Source organism: Meleagris gallopavo, chromosome 1 (assembly GCF_000146605.3).
Source record: "Meleagris gallopavo isolate NT-WF06-2002-E0010 breed Aviagen turkey brand Nicholas breeding stock chromosome 1, Turkey_5.1, whole genome shotgun sequence".
Taxonomy (NCBI): domain Eukaryota; kingdom Metazoa; phylum Chordata; class Aves; order Galliformes; family Phasianidae; genus Meleagris; species Meleagris gallopavo.
Window position 1 is genome coordinate 109,406,294 of NC_015011.2, and position 24,902 is coordinate 109,431,195.

At 38.0% G+C, this 24,902-nt stretch overlaps 1 protein-coding gene across 9 annotated transcripts in view; it reads left to right on the plus strand.

Moving 5' to 3' along the window:
* The window catches only part of CASK (calcium/calmodulin dependent serine protein kinase), a 184,110-nt gene extending 167,479 nt beyond the window's left edge, over nucleotides 1–16,631 (plus strand). For 3 of the 9 annotated variants that reach the window (XM_010724648.3, XM_010724660.3, XM_010724681.3), the window contains 6 exons: nucleotides 15–130; nucleotides 4,494–4,559; nucleotides 4,654–4,734; nucleotides 7,973–8,175; nucleotides 10,387–10,470; nucleotides 15,579–15,755. In XM_010724648.3, coding sequence (XP_010722950.1) covers nucleotides 15–130; nucleotides 4,494–4,559; nucleotides 4,654–4,734; nucleotides 7,973–8,175; nucleotides 10,387–10,470; nucleotides 15,579–15,755 — 727 coding nt within the window. Of the gene's footprint in view, nucleotides 1–14; nucleotides 131–4,478; nucleotides 4,560–4,653; nucleotides 4,735–7,972; nucleotides 8,176–10,386; nucleotides 10,471–15,578 lie in introns of all 9 variants that reach the window. The other 6 variants (XM_010724637.3, XM_010724655.3, XM_010724685.3 and 3 more) reach the window with 3 other exon arrangements.
* Nucleotides 16,632–24,902: the final 8,271 nt, after the last annotated feature.

A 24,902-nucleotide genomic window follows, 5' to 3' on the forward strand; every position in this document is an offset into this window, starting at 1 on the left:
ACTCCATATGCCAGGCGGGTTGCTTGTATTGCCATGGAGAAGACCAAACAGGAACAACAGGCCAGCTGTACATGGTTTGGAAAGAAAAAAAAGCAGTACAAAGATAAATATTTGGCAAAGCACAATGCAGGTAGGAAAAAAAAAAAGCAAGTATATTTATAAAGAGGTTAAAATCTTTACAATCTAAACCTTGCCATTAGGTGTTCAGCTGGCACTATTAACCTAATCAGTGACTCGCAAAAATGGAAATTAAATTTTAATTATGCCAACAACACTCTGCTTGTACTTTGTTGTTTAAACTATATAGCTGAGGCAGTTAGAAGCATGCTGAAGCAGTTAGAAGCGTGCTACAAGAAAACAAATGCATCATCATATATCCTACAGTGATTTTACAGTTGTTTTTTTGTTGTTGTTGTTTTTATGTTTAAACAAGTACTAGAAACCAACAGCATGTGAATTTTACAATCAGATACACTACTGTGTACTACAGAACACTTCACTAGCATTCTTGTTTGTGTGTGTTTGTTAAAGATTATGTATGTTAGTTATAGATTATGTATGTGAAAACATCATGAAAGGACATTTTTCTTGAACTCTTATAGCTGTAAGCGTAAGAGTCATTGTGTAGTCAGGCTGTTATTTTACAGCTAACAAATCTGACAAGCTGGAAGTCTTGCAGTGATTTCTGCCTGAATCCTGATTTTTGAATTTCTGTCTAGACTGCTGAAAAATTGAGTTGTGAAAGAGATAGAAATTTATATTTTTGCTTTTTTCTTCATCTGTACAATCTGTGTGTAGAATCAGAGCTCATAGTATTTCTGTACTACGGAACTTACATTAAGAGTTACTTGAAATATAATCTATGAAAGTCAAAGATCAATAATTATCATATATACTCTTAATTCACAGTCACATTTAAGATATCCACAGTCAAATATAAAAGTACCTGTTATTATGAAACCTGTTTTGCATTGTCTCTAAATATTTAATTAATGAGGGAAGTAGAGATTGAAAGCTTAACTGGTTTACTTTTTTTTGCTGGCTTCCCATCGCGGTTGTTTTAATATTTCTGCTTCACTGAGTAACACTAAACCATGTTTTACTAATGATGAGCTTATTAGAAACTATTGCGGATGAACTGGATTTTATCACTTATACTCTTTGACAATGCTCACTTTAAATTCTTACCACTTGCTCCCATCATACATTTCCACAGCATGCTACTCTCTTCAGTTGCGCCAGTATAACTTTGCATGATCATGCTGTTATCTGGACTAGCTGAAGAACAACTTAACAAAAAACACTTTTTCTTTAGAACAGACAAGTTTCATAGTACAGTTCACAAATGCAACTATGTAGTTAATAATGTCAATGTGACTACACATGGCGTGCTGCAAAGGGATATGTCCGAGGTAGGAGCAGACAATACATTGAGCTAATTTTGTTCCTGAAGACTTGGTATCAATTAAATCCTCATCAAAGGAGGGTAATATATAGTCATCACTATTTTGATGGGGGGGGGGCATTTTGGAGAAGGTTGACAAACATTTGATTGCATGATTTGATGGCCTTAGTGCTTGCCCATGGTAGTGCTTTTGGAAACTTTTCAGAGTTTGGCAAAAATTAGAAACATAAACATTTGAAGAGGTCATAATTATTTAAAAACATTCTTGCCCTTCCCCCTGAGAAGTCAAAAAGTTAATCAAACTGGGATTAATATTTCAATTAGCAACTTTTATTGGTCGTTGTATCCTTCAGGTACTAAAATTGATGCTGGTAACATTCCAGGTATTTAAGAAGTATGTAGATATTAAGAGGATCGCTGAAACGATGTGATGCTTTTGTGAATTTATTAGGTTTAACGAACTTAGTACTGAATTTACCTTCTCTAAAACATCACATATGGTATTGTTAGTAAGAAATATTGCAACATTACTTTTTGCAGATTTTATGTGTGTGTGTTTCAGAATTAAAAACGTATCTTCAGAAAGTATATTCTCCTTCATAAGAAAAATAAGTCATCCAGTTTTTCTTTCCTCCATACTTGATAATAGAACAGCATGTCCTTCAAGAGATATCTTCTTGATCATACCTCTTATCATTGTAAAATCTGTTTGGAACCAAAAAAAAATCATTTTAAAATTCATTAGCATTTCTATAAATGCTCCAGAGAGTATCTCTAGGGATATACTGCAGTGATATTTACATTTTTTAAAAATTTTTCTGAAATGATATTGCAGGACTTCATAAAAGAACACTCTTCAGAACATACTAGAACTATGCGTCATATTATGCATAATGTAGAAAATTGCCAAGCTTTTATAAAATATGTTTATCATTTCTTAATGTGATTTATTTGCCTCGTGTTTAGACTACTGCATGGTAAAGTTTATTTTGTGCATATACTTTTTATTTTACTAATATATTACAAGCCATATCTCAATGACCCCTGTACATTTTTCATGCTGTCTTACTCCCAATGGCCTCTGTGCATGTAAGTAACCTGTCAAGTGACAATGCCTCTTTATTTGCTTCTTACTGTTTCCTTTCAAGAACTCCTTTTTTTTATTAGCTAGTAACACAGGAGCATTAAAAGTTCAGTCTTTAAGTGTATCCCGTATTCCTCGTATCTTGTGTATATTTTAAAAATATTCATTTTCTTTTGTGCTTGAAAACCCTACAATCATTAGGTAACTCCATGTAGACTGAGACGTATCTTCTTCATGCTACTAATTTTGTGATGAAGGCATTAATATGTACCATTTCTGTTGTTTGCTCTTGTTGTCTGTATCTAACATAACATGGTTTTGTTCAAGAAGAAAATAAAGGATTGACTTTTCTAATGGGAGAAGACACCTTTCCCAGTAGATAGTTAGAAGGGTAGTACTAGAATGGTTAGAACAATAAAACTGTTTAGCATGTTGTAGATCTTTATGTCTTTCTGATAGGAAATAAATTTAGTTAATTTAGACAGTGCAAAGTTGCAGAAATGAAGCATTCCATATTTGTAGTTTGTGGAAAGGAAGAAAAATATAACTAACTTCTTGCTTGTTTTATCTTGTAATATTTGGGGAAAGGTTGAAAGAGGTTTTTCTTCATCATGAAGTGCAAAATGCTTCAAAGGAACTTAGGAAGTTTTCAAACGCGTATCTTTTCAAGTCCTTAAAGAGTCAAGTATGTCAATTGACTAATTTGTGGTTTGACTACATTGAAGTAATTGTAATTTCTGGAGTAGAAACAGTGCCATTGAATTTAACATCTGCCCTATAAAAAGAAATATATTAAGTAAACACTTTGTTGCTTTGACTTTAGTACAAAACATGTGCTTTCTGGTAGACTACAGTCAGAATGTCTCCAGACCATTGAAGTTGGTGACAACTGGAGAAAGCAAAAACAGTCTCCTTCCCCTGCCTACTTACCATAGGGGTTTTGGACCATGAGGAGCAAGAGAAAAATGATGAATATATCCAGATTTTTGCTTGGACAGGTTGTAGTTCAAGTGAATACACCGCCTTGGGACTTGGAAAAACTCGAAACTGTCATACTTAAGATGCAATCTCTCCCTTCTATTTACAGTGCATTCAAGTACAGAACTGTAAACTCTTGCAAGTTACTCTGTTCCTAACTGCTGATTCCTTTAATCTTTAAAAATACAGTCAACTGCCTCCTGGCTTTTTGTTTTTTCTTTTAATCAAAATTCTGCAAAAACAACCACAGATCTTGTTGGACAGAGTAAGAAGTTGTTTTTATGAACAAAACTTGATTTGTCAATCATTACATATCTTGGCAATTCACAATAGATTGATAGGCATGATGGAATTAATTCACTGCAGTTGAAATAATACTTTTACTTATACTGAAATAATACTTTTACAATTTTTCCCTAAATATGGTGGAGGTTCTTTTATGTAATGTCATCACTTTTTGTTCTATCAAGAGTTTTAAAAGCATGTCAGTTTAACTAGCACGTGTATTGAAAGAGAACTCTAATTACAATTAATGTGGTAGTTGTTTTGAAGAAGAAATATCACAAAGAATTAATCCTCAAAAATCATGACTACTCAAAGATCTTGTTAAACATGAATATGAAAGTATTCCTATCTTCAGTGTAAATAGATGTTCTCATACTGTATTCGTGTTGGTCACTGTCTACAGATTTTCTTTAGTATTGCTACTTCTTAGGAATGCAAATGTGAATAGCATGCCATTTTAGCTGATTTTTGTGGTCTGCTGAATACTGCATGAAAGGACATGCAAATTTTCCTGAGCATTTCAGTAGCTGTGTTATTGCTTTTTAACAGTTTTCTTAATGGACACTTTTCTTAAAATTTCATAATGAAATGGTTTTATTTTCCATAACATATTGCTTTGTATTGTGAATCTAACACTTGCTAAAATGACAATTTGTAGCACAATTAATTATCATCCTTTATATGCCTTTTTTTCTTATCCCTCTGGGGGTTTCTTTTGTGTTTTAGTGTTTGATCAATTAGATCTCGTCACATATGAAGAAGTAGTAAAACTGCCAGCATTCAAAAGGAAAACACTAGTCTTACTAGGTAATTTTGAGTTATTATTCTGAATATAACAGCATATTTTTTAACCCCTTGTGGTGGAAAACTAATAAATGATTTTTTTTGTGTTGTGGATTAGGTGCACATGGTGTTGGAAGACGACACATAAAAAACACACTCATCACAAAACATCCGGACAGATTTGCTTACCCCATTCCTCGTAAGTACCAATGTTCAGTGCAGTGCAAAATTGTATGTAGCATCCTTGACAGCAGTCCCATTGTAGTACTACACATCTCCAGTTTTACTGAGATGAATCTTTTGTTAAGGAAGAGTGAATTGTGAAAGGGCTGGGAACATCTCTTGCTTTGTTTTTTCAGAGAAGAGTGTAGTAACACTGTTTCTATACTAAATGTTTCTCAGTATTCACAAAATTTATTAAGAAGGAAGACAAAAACATTGTTCATTTTCCTGTGTTAATTTAACATGTACAGTTGAGTTAAGAATGAAACAGCCATGAGGCTAAAATCTATAATTCCCATGAGAAGAAAAATCAACTAGATTTAGAGGAAAACTTTCAGGTGTACCTTATCTAAGTGTCTTAAATTAATTTTCACAGCCTATTATTGAGTACTGTTATTATATTTAAAATAACTCTCAAATTCCCAGAGATGACAATAAGAAAAAGAAAGCAGTTAACTTCACGGATCACTTACTGGGTTGTTACCAAGAGCACAGGGGCATTTTTCCTTCACAGCAGTCTCAGTCAGTCCCATGGCAGGAACTGTATATTCTACTACATTATTTGTTGGAGATGCAGCCTTTTCCCTTAAGCCTAGCATTCTAAAACATGCACATCCAACAGCTAAATCTGCCCACTCTTGTTTCAGGCTGATTTCAGAAAGTATAGGAAATCAGGAAATGTGTGTTCCATTACAAAGATTTAAAGCAAAAAGTAATAAATGTTTTAAACGTACCTTTCACCCAGGCTCTCTCAAGTACTATGTGTATTGTTCTGGGGAGGCAGAAGCTGAAAAATTTACTTTGTCTTCAAATTCATTTTTAAAATGGACTCACATATGCTATGAAGGCCATACCTTGGATTGCCTGCATTAGGTTCCTGCCCTGTGGAAGCATTTAAGTTGTTTCACTGATTATATAAGAAAACTGAAGAGACTAGCTCCAAATCAGCCTACAGTCCAGGTGCTTAAGCATCATTCTAATGTTTTGATAACTGTTCTAGACATCATTTAACCTTCAGCCCCGCTTCAGAAGAGCAGTGGTCTGCGTTAGCTCCTGTGTCATACCTGATGAGACTGCATGGATGCATCAGGTTTAAGGCACATTTAGGATATTTAACGTAGTACTTTATGCTCGTATTCAGGAACCTAAATTAATCCCTTATATTAGCTATCTGAAATAAATCATGTAAAATACATCACATACTTTAATTATGATGAGAACCTCACCTGTGTTTCAACTGATTGTGGGTAATTGAATTCATTCTCTTCAGCTCTCAGGGACAGATTCTTACTGCATTTTCTTCACTGTTTTGAAAAACTGTGGTAAGAGTAGGTAACTCCTGAGGTGGGCTGTATGTTGTATGTAGTATTTAGCAGCAAGCATTATGGAAAAACTATCTAGCTACTGAAAACTTGATCTTAAAGGTCAGAAAGTCATGTCACACTGGTGGTTTAAAGATTAGTAGGCTATATGTCACTTACTTATATAGGTTTGAAGAAGCAGTATATTTGAAAAGTAAGTCATTGTTAGCTAGCTTTTATCTGTCTTGACCACAAATAGTTAGGCCTTCATGCGCTTTTTATACTTTCAGACTCTGAAGGAAACCACATAAGAATACAAGTAGTTAAAAAAAAAAAAGTTTTAACAAATGTAGACAATTAAAGAGGAAAGTTCTAGTAAACCTATGACAGCAGTGAGTAGAATAGTGATATTAAAGGTTTTATGTAGTCCATTGTTCTTGAATTCCTTAAAATAAAAACTGATCTATAATACTAATTTTCAACTTCAGAAAAAACTACCAGTACTGCTAGCAAAATACATTGCTAAGTAATCCTCAGAATAGTAATAGACATATTTAAAAGTGGAAAATGAGTTCAATCTTTTTAATACTTGAAAATTATGGTGATTGGATCATATGAGATTAGATTGTGAAGAAATGTGGTGTTTCATATGTAGTATTACCAACATAAACATGAGTGGAAATCTGAAAGTAAATCAGTTTGTCAGAGAATATTGGAAGTAGAGATAAGTGAATGTAACTGTGCCTGTGGGGAAAAGAGAAGCAGGTGGCCTACAGAATCACAGAATGGTTGAGGTCCATATATGTGGAGGTCATGTGTTCCAACCCCTGCTCCAGCAGGGACACCCAGAGCAGAGTGCCCAGGCCCACATCCAGATAGATCTCCAAGGAAGAGCATTCACAGACTTTCTGGGCAAGCCGTGCCAGTGCTCCATTACCTACACAATAATTGATTCCCAGTGTCCAGATTGAGCCTCCTGCGTTCCAGTTTGTTCCTTTTGTCCTGGCACTGGGCCAGTGGAAGAAAAATGGCGGTGTGTTCTTTACACCTTCCCTTTGATATTTGTAGAGAGAAACCTCTGAGCCTTCTCTCTCATTCCAGCTCTCTAAGCCTTGAGATCTGCAGTGACCTTTTACTGAACTCCTTCCATGTCCATGCCTCTCTTGTCCTGGAGAAGCCCAGAGCTGGACTCAGCACTCATGTGGCCCCACCAATGCTCAGTTATAGGAGAGGGTTCACCTCCTTGTACTTGCTGTCAATATTTTGCCTAATGCAACCCAGGATACTGTTAGATTTTTTAGCAGCAGAAGCACATCCATGGTTCGTGTTCAACTTTTTCCAGCTTGTTGAGATCGCTCTGACTGGCAGCATGACTGACTGTCCTATCACCCGCTCCTCCTAATTTTGTATGATCTCTCACTTGGTGAAGGTGCACTCTGCCCCATCATCCAGACCATTAATGAAACAGGATTGGACCTAGTATTGCTTCTGGAGTAAAAAGGGGCCCTACAGCCTAGGGGATTTTAAGGGAATGGTTTAGAAACTAAGAGCAGTGAGATCAGGCCTATTAACCAAAGATGGAGAACAAACTGTAGAAGAATAGTCTTGAAAGCAACTAATAGAATCTTACCATCTTCTCCGAATAGAGGTTAATTATAACCTTCTGTTCTTCTTTTTTTTTTTCTCTTTTCCACATCCCTTAGTCACCTGCTTTCCTCAACACATCCCTTAGCCTTCCACTTTTCCTACACCTTGTTAGTCTGACTCCCTTCAGCTCACACTTCATTGTTCTTCATTGTTCTACATATGAGTTAGCAGGCTATATCATTCAGTGAATAAATATTGATAAACCAATCGATATGCCACGTGTAAGCCTACTACTGCTTTTGTGTTAAAAATATGTTTTATTTTCAGACACAACCCGACCTCCAAAGAAAGATGAAGAAAATGGAAAAAATTACTACTTTGTATCACATGACCAAATGATGCAGGATATATCAAACAATGAATATTTGGAATATGGCAGCCATGAGGATGCAATGTATGGGACAAAACTGGAAACAATACGGAAGATCCATGAGCAGGGACTAATTGCAATACTTGATGTAGAACCTCAGGTAACTTATTATAAGTAGATGAAAATGGGACTTACCACAAATCCTTCCGTATTATTTTATTGAGATGTATTTATTTTCATCAGTGATTGTATACTAGATAAGACTAGATATGACCAGATCAGTGTCACTATTTTAGAAACTCCTTTCTGTGTTACAGTATTAGACTTTTCAAAAGAGAGAAGGACAGAAAATCAGGCTCTCAAGAAACAAAAATTTGTTCATTCATTATATAAAATCTTCAATGAAAAATTCTGGTATATTTCCTTTGTAGCATCTGTGTAATTGTGACTTTGTTAAGTGGAACTACATGAATATGGACAAAAGTGATGTTTATATTATACATGCTCGTCAAAGGAAATAGGATAAAAGAAATTAAAACTGTGACCAGTGCTAACTATTTATTTTTGCTTGCTACTTTCTTCTTTGATTCAAAAATTCATTTAAGAACAAAAACAACTGAATTATTTAGCATAGTTCATATAGTGTGCTGATGTAGTACCATTCTGAAAAATAAAATCCTGCATTGAACAGTTTTTGGAGAAAACATTTATCGCTAGCTTAAATGGAGCAGCTGTTAAAAGTGATATCTCTTGATAAACCTTTCCAACTTGGATTGTTCAGAAGCAGTACATACCTCAGAAGCCATTTTAATCTTGATTAGAATGAATTTACATTTGGTGACACCCTAACTAATTCACATTTGATAACAGCTGCTTTTCCCGCACTTCTGCCAGCAAAGGACAAGCCTCTTTCTTTACCAGCTTCCTCATGCATCTGTCTCAGCTCCTTTATGCCAACATGTCCATTGATAATAGATTAATAATAATTGATAATAGATAATAGATTAATAATAATAATTAATAACTGGCAATCTTAACACCACTTGCCTGTTTTCCTTTGTTATTCCTAGTTATGTGAGTTTCCAAGACATTCATATGTGGGGTTCATCTCTTTTGTTTTGAGGAGCTTGATGGACATACTGAAAGTAATGGCTCCTATTTATTTCCATGGACAATCCAACAGATACAAAGAGCACGATAACACTATTTGATGGAGCAAATTCTCAACTACAAAACGCTTCTTTCAACATAGTCACCAGCATTAGCTCTGCATTTTCACCATTGATGAACAGAAGCCTCCATGCTGCATTTATAAAAATCTGCATGGCCATGTGGAACATGGCTTGTCTTTCTCATCACTGTTATCACTGCTGAAATGCACCACTCACCACTTCACTGTGCTCAGAACCACCATTTGGTATCCGTAAATGTCCAGCAAGCATCAGTGAGTGCCACTGGGTTTTGTCAGACCATCCCTCTGCTGCCATCTGTCTCACAGCAACAAAATGTAACAGGATATTGCTGAGAAGGTTCAGCTTCTACTGCCATCCCACCGAAATCTGCCTCTGATGTTGTGAGCCAAAATAATAAAGTAGGAGACATTGCTTTCAGAGCAGCCCTCATATATGGGTTTCAGGCACCAGAGATTAAAACCTCATTAGGCTGGGAAAAAGGAAGGATTGCTTTTTAAAAAGAAAGCTGATGACCTTTAGTGTTCTCTCTTGCTTGTCCATGTATTTGAGTTGAGCTAAGGTATGTTTAGTTGCTATCCTACACTTCAGTCTGTAGGTTGAAGCAAAATTTCACTTATAGCAGCAAAGTTACAACTAAGTCAAGGTTTTGATAAGAACACTCATCTTTTGCATAGTTTAGGTGCACAGTGCAATGTTTACTGCATTAATGCTATGCTCACTACTGCTCTTAACTTTTTAAAGACCTCTCATATTTTCATTTGCTTCAGAAAATAAGATAGATAAATAAATAAATTTTGAATACAGCTTGCTTTTCTTCCTTTATTTATGGCATCACTTTCTTTTTTCTTTTTTTTTTTTTCAAACATGGTATTAACCATTTCTTTTAAATGCAAACAGAATTCTGCACTCTTTCAAGCTATGGGAAGAACCTCTCTGAACTTGCAGAAGTTTTCATTGTCTTGAAATTTACTTTAATTATAAATGTATTGCTTGAGTACCAAAAAATGTAAAATAACACAAGAAATTAAGTGTCTGGATTACTAAGGTTGTGACTCCAGATCAGTGAAAAACAAATAATTGCTAATATAAGTCATGATTTTCTATCTTCTGCTTATGTGACTATTTTGACACTGACTGTTGGGGGATTCTTCTCAAGATTTTTTTTTCTTCTACCCTAGGCATTGAAGGTCCTGAGAACTGCAGAGTTTGCTCCTTTTGTTGTTTTTATTGCTGCACCTACGATTACCCCAGGCATTAATGAGGTATGGCATCTTACAAATTAATGTCTTATCAGAGACAAAATTAAGGATGGAATTCAAAGATGCAGATATGAGTTTCTTTGTCTGTAGCTGGAGAGGTAGAAGAACAGTTGAAGGGCAGCATTATTAAGTCAGTTGAGATATGTAGTCATTCTTTAACAACTGATATTTCTAATTCAGAATATGAATTTCAAGTTAAAGGACCACATAATGTATTCTAAATATATATATTATTTTCTTCATTCCCTGCTCTACCCCAAAGGTTCATTTCCAAATCCTTGACAAATCATTAGCACAAATTACTCAGTTGACAAAAGTTACTCAATTCTGAGTTGCAGTGCTAGCACTGGACTGCAGCTGGCATGAACTACAGAATGGATTTGCAGTGTCATCCCACCTTTATCTTGTAGTATTTTTTTCTGACCAGCAAATATATATCGGAAATAAGCTTCTTAATTTCAAAAATCATTCTCCTAAGAATTGGATATAAGCTTTTGCCAAAGGGTTACTTGCTTGTGGAATAATGTTAAGTATTTGTGCAAGTACACATCCTGAATTTCCTACTTAGTTTATGTGGAGTTTCACAGCTGCTACTGATTTCAAAGAGGTTATAATGCAATTCCGCTTTTAGCTCACAACAGGACAGACAATATTTGTACAAATTCTTGATCTTCTCAGCCTTTTTAAACTCCATTACTAAGGTATTTAATCAATTGGATTTAAGCATGAATCTGTTCCAAACCTCCTAAATGTTCCTTTACTACACAAAAATAAAATCAGAAGCTCTGTCTCTACAGCTATTTTTATAGAAATGTAATTACAGTATCACAAATACAAAACTACAGCAAAACTACAGCATCACTCTAGAAGCTTGCATGAAATAAGGAACAAAACAAAAATATTTAAATGCAAATAATCATCCTTTAGGGTAAGTGGAGAGTGATAAACATTGGCCTTAAGCTACAGTTTTACTGGCAGCTGAGGCATTTTCCTAGTTCACTGTTGCTGAAGGGAGTGGTTCTCTCTAGTTTGTTTCTGGACTGGTACTGACCATCTGCATTGGCTACAGCACATATCAGATCCTTTAGTGAGCAGCTGTTCACTGCTCTAAATTGGGGTTTTGTCAGTTTGCAAGCAGCTCAAATAGGCTCTGACAATCACCAATGCCAGAACAAACGGTGAAAGCATGTAGCCAAGAAAAGAGATGAGAGGGGGAAGAAGGATCTTTTCACTTCCACAGCAGTGAAATATATCATATGATGTCTTGTTACATTACCTGACGAATGTCACAACTGTATAAACCATCTCAGGACATGACAATTAACAATACTAGTGTAGTGGCAGTTTGTCTAACTGCTAATGTTGGCATATGCTATAGATCAGTGTGATTTTGCAAGAACACTACAAATTTGTATTCCACACAGAATGCCTTTGTGCAAGCAAACAGCATAGCATCACTTTAAAAATATATATATTCTTAGGATGTGTATGTAAATCATTGCACTTACAGTAGTGCTAGACCAGGTATAGAACTAGTAATTACCTCATTCTGTTACTCTGTATTTGGTCTATATATGGTCTTTTGCTGCCTCACTCACTTGCCAGCACTATTTACCTTTTAGTCTTCTAGCTGTAGGATACAATACAGAGAGATTCGAGGCAGTTAATGTCAAAGAAAATGTTCTCCATGACATACTGGGAAGAGCTTATAGTAGTGGTGGGGAAATATATTTCTTTGCCTTGGACAGATTAATAGAAGTAAGATACTGCATTCTAAATATTTGCGTTCGTGCCCTAAGAAGTGTCTTTTTTTTCAGTTCTTGTGAGTTCTTGTGACTGAAGTCACTGTGCACACAGAGATCCTCAGGCATATGAACTGCTGGACTGGGGCCACATTTAAATGGCATCCTAATTTATGAATCAGTTAAACTTAAGGAAAGGGAGGGGGGCAGGAAATGGTAGTAGCAAGAGACTTTACCAAAATATAGCGTCCTATTTTCCAAGATTTTCTCTTCTGCATGAAGAGAGAGATGCAAGTTCTGTCTGCACATTAACAGCCTGTGTGGCAGCAAACAAGATTTCTGAGTGTGTTTTGTATTTCCCATTCATTCTTACTTTTGGAAAGTTTCATGTGCGTATTGAGTATCCCTTTCTGCTTATCCTCTTATCCTGCTTTGTTTATTTTACATCCGCCTTTTGAGAACGCTTCTGTAAATGACTGTCCTTTTTTCCACTTATGCTTTCTTGAATTTCATCTTTGCTTTTTTTTTCATTTTCCTGCACTCGTACTAATTGTACATAGCTGCCAAAATGGTGCAGAAAATTGCCTGTAAGTACCAGCTAGGGGCTGACAAGGTTGTTCCGGTTATTTTAGTAGTTTTAGAATGTAGATTTGCTCGTTCACGTTCAACATTACTTTCTGCTATTGGGATAAAAATTTAATACAATAAAGGCTCTAGATACCTGTGATGTAATAGCTGTAGTAAGAATTATTTGTTAAGAAGAAACAAGAAAGTAAAGTTTCTACAGTTAGAGCTGTACATTTGAACATCATGGTAAAAATCAAAGCAAAGACCTGGTCTTAAAGGTAATTATCTTGAGATGCTTTAGTCTACTATAGAACACATAAAATACTTCAGTAATCACACGGTAGGAATTAATTAGGAAGTAAAATATTATGCTTGATTACTGAATGTGGGATTACATAATAAGCAGTTCTTCAAAGCACAAGACCTATTTGAATCATATAGGAAATCTCAGAGCGTACCCACCTATTTCATCACAAAGAAAATTTAAATTATGTCACTAGTTTGGTAAAAGAGAAAGAGCAGAGAGCATATCACGGAACAGCTGAGTAGTTCCTCTCTCCTTTAGTTGTTTTCTATCTTCCTGTTCAGCAGCAAAGAGGAATTATTAACAGGCTCCAGTCTTTTAATTCAGATATTCATTGATCAATATGTAACTTCTTTCTCCTTTCCAATAGCTAAAATATAAATTTTTCCGAAGAAAATTTTCTCAATTTCTATTGAAAATGAGGAATTTTCTTCTCTTTGGACGAGATTGGCAAATTCTTTTTAAGTTGTTCAGAGCCTTACGAGGAAATACAAGTAATTTGTTAACCTGTGCTTTGACTCATAAAGTGGCAACTATTGTCCTCTTTACTTTTAAGTGGAAAAAAAAAAAACAACCCTCAGAGAGAGAGGAGGCTGAAAACATCACTGGCAGCCATTACGCATGTGCGAGGGATGTCCTAGATGACAATCATGTTTCACTCCTTTCTGTCCCTGGTTTGCTGGAAATTGAAATAGGATTATGAAAGCTGACTGAAAACTAGTAATAGGGAAGAAAAAACTCTTCCAGATAATGAACACACTGCAACTGGTCCCATATGTCATACTTGTTACATGAGAACTGACAGCAGAAGAAGAGGCAGACATTCTGCTCCCTTCTGTGAAATTAATGAAGTTGTAGCCATTTGTTCGTCTGTCTTCAGCTATCTAAACATTTTGGTAAATATCTTATTCCTTGGCACTATTGAGAGCACAGCGATTATTCTTCTTGAGAATATTCTGGGATCTTCACTGTCAAGACTTAATTAAGAAATTTTAAGGAAATTGACAAGAACAACACACTGCTTTTTTCTACGGAAGTGCCAAGCTTTGCTATAGGTGCACGGTGCTCCATAAAAGGAGCATACCCTATACAGAAGTGTGTGGGAGAAATATTTGGCTGACCTTGAATGAGGTCTTAAGTGATTATCAGATGGAGGCCACATTCACACCCCAACTGGGACTGCAGCTTCAGAAAGAAGCAGAACTGTAACTTGGCTCAGAAGGCATCCTCCGGAAGCGGTTGGTTTCATGGTGTCGGGGAAGGAGAACTGTCTCGATACAGGTTATTCCCAGAGGATCTGAAAGCCACCATTTCACAACAAAATGTTGCTATAGCTAGAAATGCTTGGGAAGTTCAAACAAAACACACACACACAAAAATAAGCAAGGTGTGGAAGGGGTATCTCATAGTAGGTGGATACAATTCCATTCCCAAAGTAATTTCTTGTGAAGCCGGCTATAGACACTGTTTCTACACTTCTTACAGCCAAGAACTGTTTCAGTAAACTGTATCCCAGTTGATTGAGCAAGTAGGGTGAGAATATAGGGTGACTAGTACAGAAGGAGTCTGTGCTGTTCATAGATGGCTTAATTCCATTTTGACTTCAAATGTGGGGAGGTAAGGAATTCATGTGGCCATTTCAGAGTTCCTAAAAGAAGGAAATTATTCTTTTAATTTAGTAGGGAATTTGCAGGAGGGGAATTCGAGTGTATAATGCAATCACTGGATCCTAGAGGAAAGCCTTCTGCAGTCTCTCAGAAATGCAGGCCTAGCAAGCACGCCCACTATGATAGCACTGCTAGCTACAGAGAATTAGGCATTGCACCTACCAAACTGGCAGAAGCTAATCCCTTAAGAAATGGACACAAAGCCAGGGGAAGTACTGACGCTGAGGTGGCTGACCCTTCTCAAGTGTGAACTGTGGGATTGGGTCTTCAGTACAACATGCTGAGAGATGCCAGAAGTGATATAGGAAATACTGAAATAGGAACTGCTGGGCAACATGGAGTGAGAACTTCCTCATCTGCAAATGGTGGTTAAAGAAAGTAAACCCAGAAGACTGATGTTGAACAGTGAATTGTTACCAAAACTGGGAACGGCTGATACTTGACAAAATACCCAATCCTGTTTCTTGTGCTCTTACCTGGACATAGGCCACGTAGCTTGAATTTGTGTACTTTGTTTGTTTAACTCACGTATGGTCTTTTTAGCTCCATATCTGTGACGCTTTTATTAGCTTTCATCCTTGCCTTTTTAGTTCTAGACTTGTCTTTTGTCTCAAGTAACGTCAATAAATGACTTGTGTTTGAATGTCAGCTTCAAGATAGCGATTGTGTAATTTCTTACTTGTAATTTCCAGAGAATTAGGCAGGGTCTCTAGACCACTTACGCTTTTTTTGCCTGCTTTCTTCTCTGTAAGCAACAGCTAGAAAACTGTCATAAAGTAGAGGAAACAATCCAACTTACCTCTCCCATTTCCTTTTCTCATCATTGACTAGGATGAATCTCTTCAGCGCCTGCAAAAGGAGTCTGAAATCTTACAGAGAACATATGCACACTACTTTGACCTAACAATTATCAACAATGAAATTGATGAAACAATCAGGCACCTGGAGGAAGCCATTGAGCTCGTTTGTACAGCGTCGCAGTGGGTGCCGGTCTCCTGGGTCTATTAGGCCACTCATGAGATCATTGAAAAAGCCTGGCGTTACTGGGAACCACCTCATACATGGAAAACCTCTTCGTTATTGACCTTGTGTCAGCAGGTCTTGGCCCCTAGAGACTACCTAGATGTAGTGTGACCTAAATTTATAATTATTGTCATGTCCTAATAGATAGGAGGAGGGGAAAAAAAAAAAAAACAATTAAACACTAATTTAAAGAGACAGTATCTTTTTTTTTTAATCATTTCTCCTAAACTTTAATAAAGTGTATCTTTAAATGTATGTATTATTCAGTCCTTTGGAATGTTATATTTTTGGAAATCATAGCTTTTTATTTCAAGGGCCCCTAAAAACTGCACAAAATAGATGCTGCTTTCTATAATCTATTTTAATAGTAATAATAATATGATTCTGTTACCTTAACTTGGGGGTGGAACACTACATTCTTTTTAGAGTCTGATCTTATGGATCAGAATACTTTCCTTTATTTATTTGAAATAATTAGTCTAGTGGTTACGGAACAAATTCATAAGTTTTAAAGGCCTTTCTTCGTCTTTTTTTTTTCTTTTTTTTTTTTTAGGGTAGCGTTTTTAAGTACTTTTGTGTAACATCCAGATAATGTGATACTGTCTCTTTGAAGAACTCTGTAAAACTTCTTTTAGAAATTTGAAATTGGGTCTTGACTCTTAATGCATGTGGACAGTCGCAAGCGTTCATGCCGTTGGTGTATCTGTGTTGAAAAAAAACTGTAATCTACAGCAAAGTACATTCCGTTCATGGGAAAATGTACCCAAGGGAATAAAGTGAAATATTATTCTGACTAAGTTGTAAACCTATGCACATCCCTTGCATTTTGGGCAACTTTATAAAAAAAAAAAGAAAAAAAAAGAAAACTGATTTTTATTAATAATAATCATGTAGTGAAATGTGTTTGTAATTTTGTCTCAATTTAATTTGTTGTAAGGTGGGAGGGGGCAATTACTGGTTTCACCATTTCAGATCTGTGTTGTCTGAGAGTATTAACGTTTTAATTAAGTTTAAGCAAAGAAATGCTGATTTTTAATATGTATGTAATTGTTTAAAAATGCACACATTTTAAAAGAAAATACTGTGCAATGAAGAAACCAGTTTAGGTATTGCGATAAACTTGACTATTCCAAAAGACTCATCTAAAACAGCCCTGTAAATTCCTTCAAAATGGTAATTGACGCTACAGTCTGACCAAGTTTTTTTATTTTAAATATACTTCCTTTTATGTGTTCAACAACCAAATGCTTTTGGGTCCTTCATTTCATCGCAGGGAGTTCCAAAAACAAATCAGTGCCTCTTGCAGCGAGAAAAGGTTTCTTGAAGTCTGTTCAGTGAAGCCCTGGCGGAGGAGCACTGGGGCTCTGGTTAGCCTTTCCGAGCACAGCTTAGAGTCAGAGCAGAGCCATGGAAGAAAAAGTAATTAAATGTGCTGAGCTTATGTTTTGTTTCCCTTCTTCATGCCCTCACCAGCCCAGATGGTTTACATTTTTCCTGGAAATGCTTACCAGAAGCAAGCATTACAGCTTCTTTCTAGGTGTCAGAAATGTTCCTTACCACGGTTTGTGTTAAAAGCTCTGTTGGCTGCGCTGTTTTATAGTATGAAGTTCAGCATTTATGTTAAAATTACACAGTGTTCTCAAAGGATTTGTCCTTAAGTTGAACTATGATCCATATTTATCCGTAGGTTGTTTCAGTTGTGTGGGACCACATTTCCTGTAATTGGAATTCTTCTGTCATCAGAAAATATTCTCACTTTATCATCAGGGCAATAATCAGCAAGTGCAAAAGCTGCTCATTTTCTTCTGCCTACTCCTGCAGGTCAGGTGGCCAAATCTATTCTTCTTGTAAAGCTCCAGCCAAAACCAGGCAGCGTGTTTCCTTTGTGCAGCCCTCACAGCACAGCTGGCAGCATGCAAGGCAGCAGGGAACTCCATCCATAGCTTTACTCTGACGCAGAGCTCATTTATGCCATGACTGGAGCGCTAGTCCCAAAACGAGTACCATAACCACAACCCTTGAGTTGGAGGACTGGAAGCAAAACAATGAGAAATGGCCTGTGTAGGCCAGGCATAAGGAAGCCGGACAACAAGAGGGAACCAATCAGACTGATAGTAGCTGCTCACCTGTTCTGAATTTAGTCCCTCTAAAAGGGGATGGGTACAAGCTGTGTACTGTGTTGAGCATAAAAAGTAATTTTTCAAGTAGTCTTGTTGTGTCATTTTAGTTCTGAATGCATCCTAGCAGGTGTTCTTGTAGATCAGCTGTTGCAGTGCTCATCCAGGTGATGGCAACCACTTCTTATCCGAGTAAAGTACAAAGACAAGAAGACCTACTGAGAGCCATGCGGTGGAGAAATACAAACTTACCTGGTAAGCACTGGTATTTCACTTCAGTGACACATTCTTCATCTCGACTGTTCATGACACAGAACAAGTAAGGTAAATGTGATAATTGGAATTCAGCTCACCATAAATGTTTTGACTGCAAACTTTTGGCTCTGTTCATGTGAATTTCTTGAAGATTCTGTATATCCAGCCTGTAAGAAAAGAAAACTCATAAAGCCCCTGAAAGTGCTTCTGCCTTATGTAGATGATATGAGTAGTAAGTGAATAGAATTAATATACTTTTCTTCTCCTAAGTGGAGCTACTATTCAGTTAATAGTACACTGTAAAAAGACTATCTTGGAAATCTTTGTGTCTTCAATTCCCACTGTATAGCCTTTTATCAAGAGACAAAAACTAGAATCATAGAATCATAGAATGGACCGGGTTGGAAGGGACCTCAGGGATCATGAATCTCCAACCCCCCTGCCACATGCAGGGCCACCAACTTCCCCATTTAGTACTAGACCAGGCTGCCCAGGGCCCCATCCAACCTGGCCTTGAACACCTCCAGAGATGGGGCATCCACAACCTCTCTGGGCAGCCTGTGCCAGCACTTCACCACTCTCTCTGTAAAGAACTTCCCCCTGACATCTAACCTAAATCTTCCCTCCTTCAACTTAAAACCATTTCCCCTTGACCTGCTGTTATCTACCCTTTCAAAGAGTTGACTCTCCTCCTATTGGTAGCTCCCTTTAGGTACTGAAAGGTTGCAGTGAAGTCAACCCCGCAGTCTTCTCTTCTCCAGGCTGAACAAGCCCAGCTCCCTCAGCCTGTCTTCATAGGGATGTGCTCCATCCCTCTGATTATCTGGACCCTTTGTAACAGTTCCTTGTCTTTCTGTATTGGGGCCCCCGGACCTGGACACAGTAAGGCACATCAGATAGCATCACTTCTTCATCAGAGACTGTTTTCCCTGTAGGAACATTAGACAGCAAGAGATTAACTTAGGATGCACCGGGGCAGCCCAGCCATACAACCCCTGAGCTCCTTGAAGCAGTTTCAGCACCGTTACAGACAGCATAGAGCAAGCCCACAGTGCCTCAGTTTGCCCCACCCACACCTCCCAGCCTCCTACCCAAACCCTGTTGGTGCATCTGGGTTATTTGTGTGGTAATTATAAGACAAAAAGCTGCTATAAATTCAGCAGGAAGTTTTGCTCGCATAGGGAAGGCTCATGAAGGTGCAGAACTAATGTTAGAATCTCTTTTTTCCATTTCCCAACCGGAGAAGGGCCTCCTAGTGTTGTAAATATCACTGCATAATTTAGTGTGTTTCTTGGATTTCTCTGAATTTATGCTGCATGTGACCTCAGAAACAGCACTGGCATTGGAAAGAAAGAAGTATTTCTGTCTGCCCCTTTTATATTTTATTGTTGTACAGGAGCTCATGTCAAGAAAATTTGATCTTACCAGTATGCTTCCTCATTCTGACCGATGCCTATGATATCAGGGTCTTAAATTGGTCCAATGAATGTTTATTAACCTCTGCTTTCCCTCAACATAGTAAAAGTACACTAGGTTATTCAATGTCTCAGAGTGGTAAGATTATTGTATTGAAATGGTAACTTAATTTAGATGATCCTGGCCACTGCCATGCAGCCTCTAGCATGCAGCTGTTGAAAATCAGGGGGGCATTTTTGATCTCACCAATAAAACTTTATTCTTCCATCTTTTTATTTAATTTTGGTCAAGAAAGATGCAGCACTACCAGGTTCTGAGTGAAAAGATCTCTACTTACTTCAGAAACATCACTAACAAGGTTACCCACTTGATTTTGAAAGGACAAACAGAAGGTGAGACATAAGAGCCTAAGCAGCATTCAAAGGGGTTGGATGTTTTGTAACTGGATACTGGAGCCACTAGGCTCACATACAAACTGAATTCAGTATTTCTTCCTTTCTTGTTCTTAGCTCTAAGGAAATTATTTCAGAATGTCATCATTTGGAAAAGTACATAAATAATTAGTTCTTATCTGGAGATAGAAGTGTTTCCTTTAACTGAGACCTCAGGTAATATTCTAGACAGTGGGGAAATTGATCACTTCTCATGTTGTTTTACCCTTTCAAAGTAAAAATAAAATAATGTGTGTATATGCACATCCATGCATTCTGTTGTGTGGGAATATTAGATACAAGCAAACTAAATTTGGCCACATGTCTATGTTCTTATGATTAATACATGGCTTGAACCTGTACCTGTGTTGTGGAAGTTTACTGAGCTGGTAGCAGTTTGCTGTGAAGTATAATTCATCTAGAAGCTGAAACATGAGTGTTTTCCTCCACGTCCAACCATCCAGACAGAAATGTCTCTTTCACTTCTTCACAAAATGGCAGTGGTAGTGGAGCAAGCCTTGAGAAAAGCAGTATGTGGATTGTGCTGAATGTCACATGAAACAAGGTCAATGAAACAAGGAATGAGACAAATTTTAAAAGAGCAGAAACAACTCAACCCATGCCCAGATCTGCTATTGCACTAATCCACTGAACGCGTGGAGGAAGTTCATGTAGATGCAGGACAGCAGAATTGGGTTATTCTGGAGTTCATCTCTGGGTAAGTGAGAGGAGGGAGTGAGTGGCTTCACATTCACAAACAATGCATTTTCCTAACATTCTTCACCTCTGTAATACTTACTGTACTTATTACAAAAGGCATTTTGCTGATTAATCTCTATATTAACTAGAGGGAGGTGGGGAGAGCTTGATTAATAAATTTGTAGAATATTTTATATAAAAAAAAATGGAGATGTTACAGTTTGCAGTAGTTTTGCAGCACATAAAACTGAATCCTAAACAATCCATCCTAGATAGGCAGAAATTAATGTGTTGTGTTTGTTGTTTTTTTTTTTTTAATTCCATTTTAAACTCACTCCCTTTTCACTAAATTATATGTCTTAGATGTCTGATCATCTCCTCACTGCGCCTTACACCCATTTGTGTTTACTGGAATAACAAAACGTAGCAAAAACAACAGCTCTGTCAAAAAGATTTATATTGTCCAGTAAGCAAAAGAAGATAAATTCCACTGTGTTGTTCTCTGTTGAATATTTCCAAAACTTCTTCATTTGATATTAGAAAAAAAAAGATGCATATACTACAATGCATAAAAAACATATTTGTCTCAAAAGCTCACAAGTTAGTCATGATGACTGTCCCAAACTATTTTTCACTTATCAAAACAAGTGTTTCAGTAAAGCCATTATGGTATTTTCCTGAATGTTGCAAGAGGAAAAGGAGAAAGATCCCAGGAAAATGCCTTGGTTTTTTGGAGTAGCTTCAACAACTACTTCTGCCCACATCTGCCTCCAAATGGTTTCATTGCTGGAGTCAGAGGGTTCTGCTCTGCCCATATTATCAGCTTGCAATCTGCGATTTTAAATCTGCAAGACCAGAAGCAGAGTGGAGAAAGCTTTTGATTTCTTCTGTGTGTTACACAGCTCGGTGTTTTTCCCCTGTCTGTAATTTAGAGTGCTCCATCAGTGGGATATTTATCCATCAAAGGCAATGGAGGGACTCCCAGTAATTTTAAGAAGCTTTGCTTTTCATTTCAGTCTTGTGTTTTTATTAGAATGGTTTCCACATCTTTATCTGGTTTTCGTCATTAAAACAATTAGTTTAGAAAAGGCAGATCACTGAGTGTGATCCAGACAGCAATCAGAGTCTGTCTACCTAGAGTTAACAAACTCTATTCTTGATTGCATATGGAAACCAGAAATGTGGAAAGGTTCTTATTGCTGCTCAGAATGGACTAAATAGGGCTAAACCCAATGGGCTCAGGCATCAGAGCTCAGTGACTGGTGTCTGTTGTCTCCTTAAGGAGGGCCTGGCCTTCTCCAGCGCACACAAATCTCAGTAGCTGCTGCACAGGGGAGTTTGAATTCTATGAGGAGGAATGCTTTGGGGAAATCCATGAGTCCCCTTGAGACCATGGTGGTTTTCACTGGTTGATTTTGACATAAACACCAGCATGTTGAAACTTTATATTGAAATCTTAGCTTCAATGTTTAAAATATATGTTGCATTTGTAAAGCTTCATATGCTTTAGCATAAAATCATGTGAAGTCACACAGATTAATGGTTTCACTGCTGTGTCTTACAAATGTAACATAACCTGATACATTTTGGAAATGTATCTAGTCCAGAGCATTTGGCCAATACAATTTATTTTGAAGGCCAGCCTGAGAAATCTCCATCCCCCTCTCTAAGCATAACTGTTAAATTCTGCTTGCTCTAGCTGTACCATGACCACCAGTACAATATGTCTATATTGAAGTATTGTAATAAGAATATATGATAAAGTTATCTTTCAATAGTTTAATTTTCAATATGGTTTGTATTTTTATAATTATACAACACGATGCAGGATGGTGCCTCTCCGTGCCTGCCAGAGCCTCCTGCAGCCTCTCCATCCGCCTCCCCAGTATTCCTGTGCCTGCGAATATGGAAAAACTTTGCCTGCCCTCGGTCCATATCCTTTCAGCTACAGGCATGTTCTGCAGAGTTCCCAGAACCCGTCCAGATCAAGCACTTGGAGCAAGCACTTGGCAGATCATAGAATGGTTTGGGCTGCAAAGGACCTCAAAGCCCACCCACCCCAACCCCTGCCGTGGGCAGGGCTGCCCCCCACCAGCTCAGGCTGCCCAGGGCCCCATCCAACCTGGCCTTGAGTGCCTCCAGGGATGGGGCACCACAGCTTCTCTGGGCAGCTGTGCCAGCGCCTCACTGCCTTCTGGGGAATGAATTTCCCCCTAGCAGCTAACCTAAATCTCCCCTCTTTTAGTTAAAACCATTCCCCCTTGTCCTATCACTGTCAGACTGTGTAAGAAGTGAGTCTCCCTGCTGCTTAGAAGCACCTTTTAAGGACCAGAAGGCAGCATTGAGGTCTCCCCAGATCCTTCTCCAGGCTGTACAACTTCAGCTCCCTCAGCCTTTCTTCGTAGAATTGCTCCAGCCCTCTGATCATCTTCATGGCCTCCTCTGGACCTGCTCCAACAGCTCTAAGTCTTCCTTATGCTGGGGGCCTTAGATTGGGATGAAGTACTACAATTGGGACCTCATGAGAGCAGAGCAGAGGTGGACATTCCCCACCCTCTTCCTGCTGGCCACCCCTCCTTTGATGCAGCCCAGGATGCAGCTGGTCTTCTGGTATCTCACCTCCTGTACCTCACCGCCTGGCTTCCTCTGTCTCTCAAGCCACCCAGCTCCTGCAGTGAGCACCCAGGAGAGGCATTAGGCATTAGGTTGTGAGAAGCAGCAGTTCCTGCCCAGTGTCACACAGCTGTGCAGTGCCTGCATTAACCCAGGAGATGCGTGAAAAAGAGCTCTTCTGAGACCTCTGCTGCCTCCGGGCTGCAGGGCAGGTCAGGGCTGTGTCAGGATGAACACCCCACGGGACCCCACACAACCACTGCTTCATGTCACGGTCTCACACAACCACAGCGCAATGTGCTGGGGAAGGACTGCCCTCCTAATTTTTATTAGACTGGGTATGGCTTAAAAGCTTGACCTGGTTCCAACTGAAGCCAGATATTCTTCATAGTCATTTTCATAGTACACAGTCAGATCTTAGCAGTGGCTGGATGCTCATTTCTTACTTATCCTTTCAATTAGGGCAGCCGAGTGCTTTAACCAACTCAGATACTGCTCATGTCCTGGTGCCAGGAAATTGTAGGATGAGCTGCAGAAATGTAATCTTCTAAACAACCTGTCTGCAGTAAATAGAACTAAAGATAGAAGCCCTTTTACAGTGTCTTTAACTATAGTGTGGGGCCTACTTACAGAAACACTGAAGTGTTTCTTATATGCAACTGTATATTTATTTGGATGCCACAGAGAAAAGAACAGCTCTTCCTGCCCTTTTCACCAGGCCCACAGGGGCATGAGTAAGTCACTCGATGCAAATCAGAAATTCATCTTCAAGCACAGCCCCATTGCAGCAGGTCAACACAGGTGCCAGCAAAAGCAGCTTGGAAGAGGAGCAAGCAATTGCAGGAGGGTAAGAGATGGTTTGTGGGGTGCAGAAGAAAGACAGCTTAAGCTGGTCTCCATCACAGATCAACTCAGCCCTCCCTGTCCTGCTCTTAGAAACTGAATGAGTGCTAAATGAAATTCTCTCTTAATCCAAAAACCAAATAAGTGGGGTGTCCACACAAAGTAAAGTGTGGGATGAGGAAGTACAGTAAAATGAATGGAAGTTTTTAGGTTGGTATTCTTTGTGGAGAATATAAGCTTTATGCCTTATATTAAAGCTTTAAATCAATCTTTAAAAGAGAGAGAAATTAAGAGGGAAGTATAATAAAAATCGAAGGATGTGGTGAAGGTCAAAGTGAGAAAAACTGCAGAAGTAATGAACTTTTCACATTCAAGACTAACCACAGAGTACAAAATCAGACAGGCTAACCACAGGGTCAACAAAATCAGGCTTTGGTTAAGATCTAGTGTGTTGAGAAGTGTCTGATATTTGCCATATTTGTACTCATTTTATTTTAGAGATTGCAGTTTAGAAGACCTGTTTTGTTCCAAAAGAAGGACCCACTGAGCAGGCCTTGTGTATACTGAGGTTCTTACCTATAGGTGATTCTTCACAATGAAAATCTAAAACTTATACAAGACTTTGTCCAATAGTTGGCTGCTCCATGGTGTCCCTTGATACGGTTTCTTTTACACCTGACTTTTACATATTGAGATTATTTTGTTATGCTTAAACACTAACAGTATGCTTTTCTTTAAAATACTACTTGTGATGCTTT